The sequence below is a fragment of the Corvus brachyrhynchos genome, unplaced genomic scaffold (assembly GCF_000691975.1).
Source record: "Corvus brachyrhynchos isolate BGI_N302 unplaced genomic scaffold, ASM69197v1 scaffold91, whole genome shotgun sequence".
In the NCBI taxonomy this organism is placed as follows: Eukaryota; Metazoa; Chordata; class Aves; order Passeriformes; family Corvidae; genus Corvus; species Corvus brachyrhynchos.
In genome coordinates, this window is record NW_008236442.1 from 1791749 (window position 1) to 1807252 (window position 15504).

Below are 15504 nucleotides of genomic sequence, written 5' to 3' on the forward strand. Positions count from 1 at the left end.
TGAGGAAAGGAGTAAAATACCAAACACACTCAACAGCAGTGGATGTGGAGCAAGGCTCATCTAGTTGTGCCAAAAAGAGTACTTAGAAAAACAAGCGGATTCTGGTATTGATACGATGTCTTGAGTAGGAATGGCTAATTCCTTCAAATACATTAATGTAGTGATCTATCTGTGAAAAATGAGATTAAAGCAGGAAAGGCATTCTGTCTGATTGCATTTTAAAAGACAGGCTTGTATCATCCCTGCTTTATTTAGATTCCCAGAGGTGCAGTCATTCCCTGGCGCACCCAAGTTAAAAACAAAACCAAACTAAACTTAACAAACCAAACCCCAACATCTGTCAGCGATCTGATCAATGCACACAGGGTGTCTTAAAAGTATCTGCAGGGATGCAGGCTATGAGATGGGCTCCAAATAGATCAAAATCTATCCAGAATCAGCCAACAGCAAATATTCCCAGTGGAAACCAGCATTTAGTGAAACTTCAGCTGCTTTCCTTAGGCAGCTTTTAAACACTATGAGATGTTGAGAGCCAATACTTCTTACCAGTTCCAGGATAAGAAAAAAAATCAGCCCAGTCCCAGCATGGCAGACAAGGCATGCGCTCAGCAGAGGATGAACAACCTTATGAAACCAAGTGATGAACAGCAGCCACAGATGCTGGGGTGGCAGGGGCAGGTTTGGGACTCCCTGAATGGCTCATTGATGGCTCAAGAGCCATTTTCAGTAGTGATTTTGCTACAGCAGAGGAACAGGTAGATCTCAGAAAAATATATTACCTTAAAGCTATCTTCGTATGTAAAGCAAAGTTTACCATTGAGAACTTGCTATTCTATTGTCTCCTATCCAGTATGTCTTTATAAAAAAACCCACGTGAAAACCAACCACTTTTTTCAAGTAACTGTGACAGAAGCACTCCAGGGATTTATGTTCAGAAATTTTTCTGCTAAAGATCAATATTAAATCACTAGAAAAATATTTAACTTACTAAATAAAAAACAAGTTAATGAGTTCTGTAAAAGATTTCCCATTTCAAGATATCTTCAGAGAGATAAGAAAAATGATAACTACTTTAAAAATGATATAAACCTTTTCATGATAGAATTGTCTCTCAATAAAAGCCATTATGTAATAACGGAGTGCCTGATTTGAAGGGACGGAGACAAATGCTAAAATTATAACCATCTTGCTAGCTTAGAGACAGCAAGTAAAATAAAATTATGTCTTACTGCAGTTACTTTTTGATTTAATTCAATCAGTAAGCAGTGCCACAAAACGAACTGGCATGTGTATATAAAGTGACAGGAAAAAATCCTTTAAAGACCTCTTGCCATGGCATTTAATAGCCAAAAAATATTCTTGATGTCTTTGGTAAATAAATGTCAAGACTTAATCACACAGTTTGCTAACCTTGTTTCCTTAGGCACAGATGGTAGGGTCAGAAATGAGCCAAAGCAGACAGAAACTGTATTCCATGTCTATTCTGAGGGCTATCATGAGCCATCCTACTAGACAGGAGTATACACATAATTAAAAATTCATTTTATGGGGTCAGTGATGAAACAAAACTCAGATCTCTGGTTTCCCAAAGGAGCAATCTGACATCTTGATAAAGGAGAAGCTGCTCTAATTCCACAGAGAGTCCCATTAAACCTCCAATTCTATTCACAACAACACAGCATGATGGAAGAGCCTCTGCCATGGCTATTTGGCCACACCATCTTCTCCATCCTTTTGGGTGTCTTCTGACACAATTGGCTGGTGGATTGCTTTGTACTCTCATTTTGTGACCGTAGCACTGCATGTAGGCGAGCGAACTCAGTTAATTGCACACTTGTTAATGTTCTCTGGATAGAAGTATTTTGTGAGGTGTTGGGGCTCCTGCACATCCCAACCCTGGATTGCTCCTGTCTTCCTTGAGCTCAACCCCCTCCCCAGGGCACTCCTGTCTCCCCTGAGCCCATTCCCACTCCAGTGTGGATGGGGAATGGCCAGACAGGGCTGCCCTCTCCCAGATCCTATAACAACCCCCAGCCTGTAAGGGGCCAAGGTCTCCTCCTTGGTCTGAGATGTGACAAACAAAGCACAGAGTGGGGTGCAGGGAAAGCCTCCTCCACCTGACAGCCACACTGAAATGGGGAGCAGCACTTACTCTACATAGTAGACACCATATACGGGATCCTCAATTTTCTCCCAACCAGCAGGCAACTCTGGAAATAGAAAAAGCATTACTGAAGCCTCCAAGGCAGTTTTTTTTTTCTGACAGGCAGCTGCTCCTGCCCGATGTGCAAAACTCGTCAGTAGCTCAGACCTTGCTTGGGTACTTTTCAGAATGATCACAGCTCCCTCTGAAGGGCTGGCACAGCATGACACCAACATCCAGCCTGTACCCCCTGTGCTGGGTCAGCACATCACTGGGAAGACACAAGCACTGGTCAATTTTTGATTTGCTTTTTGCATTAAATGAGCAAATGCTCCATAAATTTCCTGTCTAGGACTGCCTCAAGTACCCCCTGGTTTCTCCACCATGGCCAGTGATCCTGGATGGGGCACTGCAGGGGAAATTAATGCAGGAAAGGCCAGATGCATTTTAACACCAATCCATAAAGGTGGGTGAGATTATGGCAAAAAATTGTAGCCCACTGACAGAGACCACTTCCCTCTTCTGTACCAGGGCTGAACCATTTATGCTCACCAGTGCAGAAAACAGGATTTTTTTACTCCTTTCTTTGGGATTTGCATCACTCAGACATGAGCCCAATACAAAACCAGGACAAGATGGTTTTAACATGTATGCCACCATATGGAACCCAGCCAAGAGGGGCTGGCATGCATGGGTGTATTTCACTGCACAGCACTTCATGTAAGAACACACATTGCCACAGTCACATGTAACAGAGATTTCCTTCTTTTCATTACCATAATTAACAAAAAACAGTTCTGAAGATGAAATTAACATTTGTAAATGTATCCACTTTTTTTCCTGTTGATTTTCTAGACTGTAGATAGTACATTAACTATAATTAGTGAATGTAATGCAATCACTTCAGCATCCAACTGAGGGTTATTAAAGCTGTATGTGTAACTTAAGGGCCTGATCCTTGTGCCACTCATTTAAACACAATGTTCCCATTGGCTGGAGGTAACAAAATAATCATCCACTTAACAATACAGTGGCGTGTTTGTGTAATACTGTGAAACAACTCAGAAAAGGGCTCCACCACACTAAACACTGTGCACATGTGGTCCTACCAACTCTGCACATTCATTTAAATTTAGAAAAAAACAACATTGTTGGATAACACAAGTTCAAATACCCCATGCAAAATAATTCATCAAAATTTAACATGAAATTTTTCAACACTGACAGCAATCTATGTTTGTTCATTATCAAATGCAGAGATTTATTTCCATTAATGGCATCAATTGCTGAGCCAATACAATCAACAATGGCCCATTAATTAGAATAATGTTGCCATAAGGATAGAAATATCTCCAGACTGGAGAGGAACAGAATCTATACAAACACACATGGACTAATTACTCGAAGTTTATGTTTGTGTTCAGAATTGGCTGGAGATCAGATGAAATCAATTTCTATGGGTTTTGCTCCACATGTCCTTTATTTGCAGGTAAAGGGTAAGTTTTCCATTCTTATCATTATTTTATCCTCATTGTGTTTAACTTATTCTTTGGATTCCTTGAGACATAAGCCATTAAATGCAAGCCAATGCTAACTTTTGGGCATGAAAAAACTCCATGATTTTATCAGCGGATCGAACGCTTCAGAATCATATATTCCTTTACATCCTGCAAATTTATCTGAGAAGAAGTCAGAAAGCTAGAGGCCAATCTTGAAAGTCTTTTCACAAAGGGAACTCTCAGGTTTCCAGAGGAGTCCCAGAAGGTGAAAACACCATGGGTCTGGCTCCAAGAGTTTCGTGCAATTCAATTAAGACCTAGCATGCAGTTGGGAAAATCACAAGCTGTTGCAGCCATTTACTTTGTTGCACTATGGTGAAAGTAGAATGGTAAAGAGATCAAGTTGGGGTGAAAGAAAAACAAAAAGTCAATGAGAGAAAGGAGAAGTAATGCACAAATGCCTTCAAATGACTTCCACCATTTTTCATGCTAAACATCTTTTGTCTATTTTGGACTGTTAAGTGCTTTTTTATTTTTAAAGTTTAAGCAAAATTTTTGGTTTTTTTCTTCTGTTCACAAAAGATTTTGATATTAAATTTCATTTTTTTTTTCTTCCCTTTTAAAGCATTTTCACAAAAGATCAGAACACCAGCACTTTCCTAACCCCAAAAATGGCACTATGCCAAAATCTTTCCAGTTTACTGTCTCTGCAGCTTTTCATTTAAGGAACAAATCTCCATGTTTTCAGATATAACAATATACAAAACTGCAGTTTTAAATTTTAACACATTTCTTGCTGATTATGTAGATGCACTTTTTGACTTCTACAAGCTTCCAGCTCTAAAGCGAAAGGCAATATTCTCCACAGCCATGTTGCAGTCTAGCTTCTTAGCTGCTTTAAATGAATCTCTTTCCTCTGTCTCTCCTGCCAAACTGAAGATGACCAAGAGCATTAGATTTTATCACAAAGATGAGATTTCAAAAAACATTTTGCATCATTAGGAGCCTGAGTGAGCCATATGGTTTTTATTTTGGTACATCCATGCAGCACCAATGCAGTCTCAGAGCATTTATCAGCAGGTAAATTCAACGGACAAATATCTAATTTCACAATTTTAAGCCTTGGATAAGTACATGGATTCCTGTTGAGATGCTCTAGTATCCTGCCCTACATACAGAGAAGCTGGATGGATTCCTAAAAAATTACTTCTCCAGCCAACAGTTTCAGTTGCAGCCATGCATTACTGTGAAGGAGCCGGAGAGGAACTCGGCACACTCAGCTCTTACTGCTCCCTGTGAAGCCAGGAGGGTTGGTCCAAGCCAAGTCAATTTCTGCTTTGAAGTTAAGTTTTTGTGTCTGAAGAACAACCTTCTGTTAAAATGAGGTGACCTACTACTCCATAGCTCTTTAGAAAACAAGAAGTTGTGAAAATGCCTTAAGTCATAATCTTCTTATATTTAGAACAGAAACTGTTGATAAGTTAAGGTGCTAAATAGCTGTTGCCAACCAGTTTTTACTAACCTGAGTTACTATAACTATACTAAGTTTTCATGCCCCTTCCCTAATGTTGCTGTAACCAATTGAGTAATTTGAAAATGTCTTTCTTTACACTGCAACATTTGCTCATCTCAACAGCGTACTGACGGGCTGTGAGCTCAATAAAGCTTATCTGCATTGAAAAAAGGGAACATCTCGTGATGTTCCAGCAAAACACTTGTGCACATAAGTGCCTGCAGATCCGGAGTCAGGCTTATCAGCTAATGAGTTTTCCTGCATCTATTTTTTCAGCTCTGCTCTTGCACTAGTTCCTGATAGCAGACTGAAAGAAGGGTATTTTCTGTTTAATATTGCCTCTAAATTTGCTTTTTCAAAACCTCCCTCTCATTTTAAGCCACTGTTGTGAAGACCCTTGTGAGAACACTTTTCAGATTGTTGGCGTGCATCCACCTACTTCTGATGCTACTTGGTCTGCACATAACACTTGTACCACTAAAGAGACTGCATTCTTCTTTAAATTGTCATTTCTTTCAAATTCTGGCTCTATAAGAAGTTGGGCCTCCAACATTATTCCAGGCATATTATTCAGAAGAACCATTTGTGGAGCAGTATTCCAAGTCCACTGCTAGCTGCTGAGGCTGTATCCATCACACAGAAGCAGGGAGCAGAATACAGTTACTTGCAAGTCATTACAGAAACCAGAGCTTAATTCTCTGGTAATACAATTCCTCCAGTCTGCAGTACTATGAACTGTAAGTACAGTCCTTTTTAAAAGCATTAATAGTCCTAGTGGAAATAAAATCCTATGTAACCTCTTATCCTTTCAGCTCTCCGAGTGCACTAGAGCATAGCTGAACAGAAATAACAACTACCTCTGCCATCAGTACAAACACAATGAGCACTGCTGAGATTAGATAGCAAGACAGCATTCTTCACAAAGAGATGCAGCAAATAAAAGTGTACCACATCACTGAAAATCATCTGTTTATAAAATCACCGACTGAGGGAAAATTTTAAGCTGTTTCATTCACCAAGCTCAGCCAAGGCATCCAATGCAATACTTAAACTTTCTGAATCACACTTGGCTTCTATTGTCTGGGAAATGTCTTCAGCCCCAGTGAAAAAGCATCATGAGCTACTTCATTTCAGCTTTGGCATCTATAAGCTTTTTCCTGGAGCCAGAGATGCCAAAGGAAAAGACCCTGACTTCTGCAGAGTCCAGAAGAAAGTGGCTTCAAATCAGCTTTGCAAGATTAGGGCTCTCTAGCTTTCTTCAAACTTTGAATCAGTAAGAAAATCACTGCAGATCTGAAGCTAGGGAAAAATAAATGCTCTGTGCGCTGGGGAAGTTTTGCTGATAAATTACTCTTGTTGAAAAAAAAAAAAAACAACTGAAAGATGCAAAATGATACAAAGGAGAAAGTAAGTAATTAAAGGCTAAAAACAGTGCAGTTGAAGTCAAATACCAAAACAAGAGATGGATGATTTACCTAGTTCACTGTCCAGTTCCTCCGTGTGTACCCCTTCTTCTCCAAGGGAAGAGCAGTAAATGAGACAGAAAAAATTAAAAGAAAATTTCAGATACCAGCACCAAGCAAGAAATTCCCTACAGCAAACAGCAGAACCAGCACTAATTTTCTACACATTGAGCCCAAGCTTTCCATTTATCACACTCCAGTGATCAGAATATTGATGGGTCTGATGCACATAATGAAAGAACTGGTTCTTGTACTCTCAAAACATCTGCATCAATGGACTACTTCCATGTCATGGTTTGATATGGCAAAGTCGTGCAATTGTGATGTTCTCACTGTAGTGAGGCTTCTCCCTCAGATCCGTACAGTCCGACCTTGGCAATCTGTTCTACAGACACAAGGATCTATCATAAGGCCAGACCTGGATACTAATGAAGAAATCTGAGAGGAAAACCTTGCACCTAAATAAGGACTAATGTAGCAAGGTTTTCAAGACAGCAACTAAATTTATGTGCCTACAAGGTCCAAAAGACTTCACTGTCCTACTCAGATGATTTAAGATAGACATGAAGTGAAGCGCCTTGTTAAACTGGAGGCACAGACCCACAGTCCAGATGCACTGGTGAGGCACAGACAGGAATGCACCAGTTTTAGCAGGGCACCTGGGACAAAGATCACATCATTTTTCAAAGACACAAAGCCATCAATATTCGCTGTTGCTCCATTTATCATTATCTGCTCCATATTCATAAGTTAACAGTAACACAGATGATTAAAGTATTGCTTAGCCTATAAATAATAACAATGCAGTCTGAAAATGAAAGATGGTGACAAAACCAGAACAAAGATGGTAAAAACAATCTTGGACCCAAAGTTTAAGCCACATAAATGAATGACAGAAGCAACCAGAAAATATAGGGTTGCAACATCTGAACACCCAAAAAACCACTTCCATGACCTCTTTGCAAAATATTCTATCAAAGCAGTTGTTTGGGACCATTAGTGTGAAATACAAATTGCAATTTCTTTTGATAGCCTAAACAACTGGAGACAAGCAAAAACTTTGTCAGGGACACGTATCCTGACGAAGCAAAAGCACAAGGCAACTGCACCCAAACAAATCTGAAACAACATCTAACATTTATAAAATTCATAAAGAGGGTGGGATGAGCCTGACAACTCACATGCACACACAGCAAACAAAACAGAGGAGTCATCCCACTGACTTTTGTGGAATGACACACAAAAGTGACCCTTGCCAAAAAATGTCCAGCTTCTATGATGCAGCAAAACTAACCTTCTCTCCTCTTTGTTTTTTGAAACATAATTATTCTTATGTGCTAAGCAAGATTAGAGCAGCTAAGCAAAGCAATGCAGAGCCCTGCTGTAACTATGAAGCAACTGGTTTAACTATTGAATGTTAAAAATATCCATTAATGAGCAACTTGGTGAATGAAGTGAAGGGGTGTGTGGGAAGATGAAATTAGCTGATTTTAAGAAGTTGATAAACAAAGATGCCACTGCTCTCCAAAATTATGAACTCAATGAAATACAATAATACCAGCTGTATGTTTCTGTTCCAAATTAAACAAATTATTCCAATGTTTGCTTTACAATTGCTAAGAGGACAAGATAAAGACTTTCCCTTCTGCAAGGAGACTTAGAACTGTGTAACAGAGGAGCTCTGTCACCCTCTGTAGCCTCGTGGTACAGTAGCCTCGTGGCTGCTCCTCGCCTGGCACATCCCTGTAGTTTGAGGGTATCCTGCACTGTGCACTAGGAAGTTGGTGACTTGCTTCATCACAGCAGCCAAGACTGCAGAGGAAAATTCTCACACGCTGCAAAATCTCACAAGTGAAAGATAGGAGAGGTTGAAAAACTGCATGTGTAAAAACAGTAACAGCAGTTCTGGAGGCCAGAGTAGAACCTAACAGTGAAAAGGGATTGAGATGATTCTTTTCTGAAATAAAATTGTGATTCTTACTGAGATGACTGACACCAGTAGGAGGTTAATCATATTATGAAAACTGATTTTACAAGGACAGCACCAACACTGATGAAGGAAACTCCTTCATTTTTAAGAAGTGTCTAACATGATAGTACTGTATTAGCCAAGATTATGTATTTGAATATCATCACCTTTCCTGGTCAATAGACCAAAATTCCCTCACAGGTTTTTCCAAACATTTAAGTTATTTTCATAATTCCCTTTTTATTCCAGCATCTCCTAAAGGAAAGAACCTCCATTAACAGTCCTGCATTTGGCTGCTCTAAATTGGACAGTGGCTTGCATTTCCAACATCTCAAGGAATACAAAATCTTATCATTGCAAATTTTCAGCGTCAGAAATCTACACTTTCAAATGGAATTTGTTTTCAGCAATCACAACACTGCACAGACTGTCAGCATTTAACAGTAGAAGTGAAGCAATTGAGTTATTTCTGCTCAAACAAGGATATAATGACATAACTCTCTCAATCCATGTGAAGCAGTTGAAGCATAACACAGCAGAGCATGCAGAGACTCAGTTGTTCCCTCCCACACAGTGATCCAAGGAGCAAACATGTCAGACAGCTTTGAGTCTTGTTGAGCATCAGTGACTTTTCAAATGCCTTTGCAAAAACAGAGGCCTCTTACTTGTAGCACCTCCTTGATTTTTATTAAATTATCTGGCACCTCAATGGCTGTTTTACATTCACAACAATTTTACAACATAATGGATATTGTCTCTATGTACTTACTAATAAACCTCTTTTTTTAAAAAAAAAGTCTTTCTGAATACTAGTTATTAGGAAGAGAGAAGGAAAAGAAAAAAAGTTACCTAGGAAGAGACCAAACACAGTATTACATCACTATTTTAGTCTCTTACCATCATCTTCACATTCTTCTAGAGGCTTCTGCTGTTTGTTCAGGCACCGTGGATCTAGCCAAGATGTTGTTTTTGTGTTATGGCTGGAAACCAAAAATGGAAATATGACCTTTGTTAATAAAGCAAAGTTGAAGTATCCCTGACATAAAAGTATATATCCTCTTTATTATTCAACAGACCTGAAGGCATACTGTTGATTCAAAGAAACAGCTCTACAATTTGATGTTGTGCAAACTAGTCAACCAAATCATAAGAACTTTGGCATTGAAAACACAAACAAGTGAAAATATACAAATCAGCACTTCTGACTGGGAAGAGGCATGTGAATACTACAATATTATAATATTAATTTCCAAATTTTTGTCTTTGGTGGCTTGCTTTTTAATTCCAAGAGCTGTCTTTGAGCTAAAGGCAGAAGTTTCCCCTCCTCACTAAATTACGCAGTGATCTTTGTTCCTACAAAAGACTTTGACACATCTAGAGTTGACCCAAGCATTAGTCAAAAATGGTTTTGATTAACTTTATGATTACACAAATAAAAATGTTCTGTCTAAGCCTTTGGTGGAAGCTGAACAGCTTTACTTTCAACTCTTCCTTTCCACAAGTCCCCTGACAGCCTCATGATGTCAGTCTCAGAGGTGAAGGCTGCACAGTAAATAGGCTTAAAACACATTTTTCTGTAAGTTATTTTTTGCCATAATTCCATTTGCCTAAGAAGACAATCTGGCAATATAATGCCTCCTCTACAACCTGGTGTCATCATTAGACACAACCTACAAAGATATCCCTCCAGTCCCTGAGATATCACTTATCTAGCTTAGCCTTTAACACTGCTTAACAGTTTTAAGTTTCAATACCGTAGTAATGCTATTTACTTCTCCTTCAAGGTCTCAAAGAGGTTTACAAACTGAACTTTAGCCTCACAACAGTCTCATGAGGGCTCTGTAATGAGGGCCATGATCCCTGAGGAACTAACAACCAACCAGCAAACTTGTATTGTACTGGAAGAAAAGGGGCCAGCCCTGCTCCCAGGATCTGAGTAAATAAAAGGTCCTTGTTTTACACATCCTACTACCCAGCCCTCCCAAGGCAGGATGAGCAAATGTGTTTAATCCTTGTGTGCTTCAGGGCAATTAATTGGCACCTAGAAAACTGAATGGCAGAAATTCAGCAAGTCAGGAAATTAACAAAAATAAAGCAGAGGGGGTCTGCCACCTTATAAATAAGCAAATCTGCAGTCTAGCTGAGAAGGAGGGTGGTGGGAGGAGAGCAATAGAATATTTGCATATTTCTTGCACTTTTGTACTTGCTAACCCAAGGCTCACAACAGTGTAGTTTGCTGAGGCACAGAAAATTTAGCTAAACACCTTTCAGATCACACACTTAGATGGAAAGGATTGTGTTAGACCTGTAACATGCACAGGTAACAGGGGACTGGGATATGCTGTGTAATGAAAATCCCAATTAAAGCACCAGAGAAACATATCTCAAGAGCCAAATTGCTTCAGCTACACTGGGATTGGTTATCTGACACACAGCCCTGGCCCCACTGGACCTGCACTGATTCTGCACAAGCTCATGCTGTTCCCTTCAGCACCCTGACTTGATACCCAAAGCAACACAGATGCTGGAACACACATCTGAGCTGGCTTGGGTCCACACTGCTCCCTAGTTCACTTTCTTGATCTGGTACAAATCAAACTAAATGGTTTCTAGGCTCAGGGTGTCCTTAGAATTAAAAGAACTGCAGTCATTCAGTGCTGCATCCACACCAACAGGTTCATGCACAAAATCAGCCTCATGGGAATGTATCCTCAAACTGCACTGCAGGGAGGGAGCAAGTGCTGCTACCAGACCTTCACATCACATGGGCCTATGTGTACAGGCTATGTTTTCCCAACACATACATGATTCTCCTGCAAAAGGTCTGACAAATTATTTAGAGGTGCTACAGTCCTGCATTGTTGGGAGAACACAGACACAGCAGCCATAGGGCTGGGTTTGGGGAAATCAGTGGTGGCAGCAGAACCCCCAATGGAAACACCTGTAAGGAAGGAAAGCAGGGGCCCCTGTGGGGTCAAAAAGGGGAGCTTGGGCAGCATTTACTACTCATCATCTGAGCAGGAAATGCTGCCCAGGAAGGAAAAATGGCAGGCTGAACAGGCTATTAGGCTGTTCTATATATAAAGGCCAGAAAGTACATCAAATAACGAGGCACCCTGAGGACACAGTGAGGGGCAGAAAGCCATGCTCAGGGTAATGTACACATCTTGGTTTCACCTAATAAGAATTTGCATTTTGCCTTTTCGACCTTGTCTTACACTTGGGGACTGTTGGAGCCTCTTCAGGTAATTGAGAGTGCCCTGGAAAATGGCCTTTTTTAGAGCATCCCTTTCCCAGCTGGTGAAGGGCTGCTGTGGTGCCCTCAGTCATCCCAGCTCCTCAGATCTTCTGGCAATTTTCTCTAATGTGTTCCCTTGCCACTGAAGCCAAAGGAAAACCTGCTCTTGAACCTTTCCCTGGCCCAGTCCAAAAGTCCCCTCTCCTGATGACAAGGCAGGACTGCTGCCCTCACAACCCTGATCCAGCATAACTCTCCACAGGAGAGAGGGGTAATTAGCAGAGGAAGATCTTCTGGAGTAACTGGGCATTGGCTTCTGGTACAGTTTCCACAACTGCATTAAACAGACCATCAAATCCAAAATCAATTCCTCACTCCTTCTTCTGCTTGGCAGCTAAGGGCTTGAGTTTCAAAGGCTAATTGAGTGTTAATGTCTAGCTAAACTCTGTGCAAGACATCTCTGACACTAACAGGTCCTATTTTATAAGTTACTCCTACCTCAATAAATTTAGACAAGTATAATTCGAGACTATTATTTATGGCATGAAAAAAATCAATATCATCATAAAACTGCTGACAGCAATCAGCTCTTAGGCAAAGACTGCAGAGCATAAGGCATTGGCGTACCAAACTTGCTGTGCCTACCCTGCACTGAGCTGTAACTTTTGCAAACCACTGGAGAACATTAACACATTTGGCCCATTTGCTGTGACGAGGCCACAACACACAAAGTCCATGCCTGGCTCTACTGCCCGCACACAGGACTGGAGGAATCCCCTCTGCTGCATTACGCAGAGAGGCAGGCACCAGAAATAAAGTCTCAGCCCTTCCAATTAGGAACTTTCATTCCACCTGTGAAAACAACTGGCCCGTATTTTGTAAGTGTCTGTTGCTTTTGTAACTACCCTCATGAAACAAGCAATTCCCACTGCCTTGGAACTCAGGAGTAATTTCGATGTTAATCCAGTCAGGAAACGCAAACCCCCTTCAGAAGCTGTAAAGAACTAACAGTTCTGCAACATAACAGTATACGCTAAATATTTAATACACACACGTACACACACAAAACGCATCCATGGAGGTTTACTTATGCCCAAAGAGAGGGAGAGAGATGGAATTAGAACAACAAAAATGTGCTTTACTCTATAAAATAGACTTCTCCATTCTCCGTGTAGGCCATCTCCCAGTTTTCCGGCAGAGGACCTAGGTTATCCTCGGCAGAAGGAGGTAGGTATTGAGGGAGGTTCTGAGATGGTTCCGTGGTGGGGATGTGGGTGTGGCTCTCAGTCGCAGACGGTGGGGCTGCCTCTCTCACGATCTGCGTGTTGTGCTCGTCTTGGTCACCAGACTCTGCTGCAGAAGAAACAAGCACAGATAAAAGTGAGAATCAGTCTTTTTCTTCCCCGGTTTGCTCCTCCAGGTTTATCCTACCAGTTTTCCTCTCCTTGACTTTTAAGTCACAAGGCACAGCAACAGATGAAGTGAGGGCAGTGCCCCAGCAGTCTCTGTGGCAGCAGGGGTGAGCTCACCCTGCCCACACACACTCTGGCAGCCAGACCCTTGCTGAGCAAATCGGGAGCTGTGATCAGCTCCCGTGTTCGCTCCAACAGGCCCTGCTGAGGTACCAAATTCTTCTAAGCTGTCTGAGGCTCACTGGTGTAGAGGAGCTCAGTGTGCTTTCGAGCAAGCTTACAGGTTCACTCCTGCAGTGCCAATTGTGGGACAGGATTAGGAGGATAAAATTTCCTGTTTGAAGAATGATCAAAAGAGGAGATTTTACATGTGCAAAATGTTGCCAGAAGCTCAAATTCAACAAGCTAATGGTGAATGTCTTCAGTGCAGTACGTTATTTTAAATTAAAAATTATAATGAATGTCAGCACTGTACCATGTGTCCACGTGTTGCTGCTCACTAGTGCCCGTTCTTGCTGTCTGAGGAGGTTTATTCCACAGCTCATCACAGTATTCTTCCAGTCAAAGTCAGTCAGGAGTATTTTATGCTTTATCTGGCCCTTCTCCCTCTAAAGAAATATTTCTGATGCTTGTATTCATGCAGTTTTGAGCTGTATCCATGAAACACTGCTGCTCATCCCTTCCATCACTAATCACAGTAAATGCTCCCCAATAAACAGGTCCATGCCCTCACTCCTTCACAGAGAGGTTTTGGCAACAACAGACAAATTCTAAAATTAACCCTGTGTCTACCAAAGGAATTTTCTCTGTTTGATTCTTGAAAGGTGTTGAAAGTTTATGGCAGTACCTCCACATCCCCTGAGAACATCAGTACAAGCACAGACAACACACTGAGCAAAAGACAGAGAGATCAGTGTCACCCTTGGCCATGTCCCCAAGGAGTGGGGCTGAAACAGAACCTTACCACTGCTCTCCACACCAGAGACCATGGACATCCTCAATCCACAGCCCACAGCCCTGGAAATAGCTCCTTCATTATTCTAGTCTGTGTGCTGCCACTACCAAAAGAGAAGAACATAATAAACTGGGAGGAACAGGAAGAAAAAGATCTAGGCTATATCAGTACCCTCAGTGCTTGCTTTTCAGCCCTCCTGGAGTTTGATATTTTTAGGTAGAAGATGACAAGATAAAGAAGCATGAAAGAATCATCGCCAGCTTAAAACTGAGAGTATAAACATGCCAAAATCTGGAAAACACAAGTTACCGAGAGGTCTCCGAGGGAAGCAGGATCATTTTAATATGGCTAGCACACTTACATGTGAAATAAGCATAAGGAATCACTTTGGTATAGGAGAAATAACTCTTTTCTTGATTCTGTGCCCATTTAATGAAGGCAAGGGGCCAGGGTGTGATAACGTTGTGACAAATGAGCTTCATCTTCCAGTACTTCATCTTGCAAAGGAAAACAAGGAAGAGAAATGATGCTCAAGCTACTTCAGGGGCACCAAACTGAGATGGGCAGCAAGTAAATCAAACAACAGATCTCCCACCAGCTTCCTCCCAAAATCAGATCCTGTGACAAAGGCTGAGGCTGCTATCATGTCACAACATGTGAGAAACCACCCTCAGTGCAAACTTTGGCAATTACCTGTCAGCAGAGACAGAAATTCCAACCTGGGAGAAATTAGGCTGGCTAGGAGCAATTTGAGTTGGAAATGTGTAGCAGGTAGCAGCCAAACAGAGCACAACCCTCAAAAGCCATTTGACAGTTTGGCCCAGAGGACCAAAAACTAAATCTCAGCCTAAATCCTTTTAAAGCTCTAAACAGATGTTAGAGCCAGGACACTGGCAGGTAGGAACTGGCAGGACAGATCCTCTGACTCATCAGAGGCTGGGAAGGAAAGTTTTCATGGTGCTAGAAAGTGATCAGAGGACAAAGGACCCAGTGCCAGTTATGGTGAGCTCCCACAAGCTAGGAAAGGCTTGAAAGTATGGATAATACTTGCTCCGTACCTGCTTCAAAAGAAGCCCAGAAGATGAATTCAGAGCTTGAAACTGAGCTGAGGTAACAATGCTCTAAGTACTAACAAACACTAGGCCTGGGGACATGGGGAAGAGCTCCACAAACTTCCAGTTGATTTTGGCGGAAACTCAACAGATCTCCACTAGTGTTTTACTCTGAATCTGCCTGCACAGCACTTGACTTTAGATTGCAAAGTTTCCAGTGATCTTTCAGCCAAGGCTTGATGATAGCCATGACGGGAACA

At 41.3% G+C, this 15504-nt stretch overlaps 1 protein-coding gene across 30 annotated transcripts in view; it reads right to left on the reverse strand.

The window, feature by feature from the left end:
* Positions 1–15504, reverse strand: part of MAGI1 (membrane associated guanylate kinase, WW and PDZ domain containing 1) — a 289089-nt gene that overhangs the window by 57686 nt on the left and 215899 nt on the right. For 15 of the 30 annotated variants that reach the window (XM_017747184.1, XM_017747175.1, XM_017747172.1 and 12 more), the window contains exons 5-8: positions 12968–13178; positions 9485–9567; positions 6631–6669; positions 2153–2210 (exon numbers count right to left, since the gene is read on the reverse strand). In XM_017747184.1, coding sequence (XP_017602673.1) covers positions 2153–2210; positions 6631–6669; positions 9485–9567; positions 12968–13178 — 391 coding nt within the window. The remainder of the gene's footprint in view (positions 1–2152; positions 2211–6630; positions 6670–9484; positions 9568–12967; positions 13179–15504) is intronic. The other 15 variants (XM_017747192.1, XM_017747195.1, XM_017747194.1 and 12 more) reach the window with 2 other exon arrangements.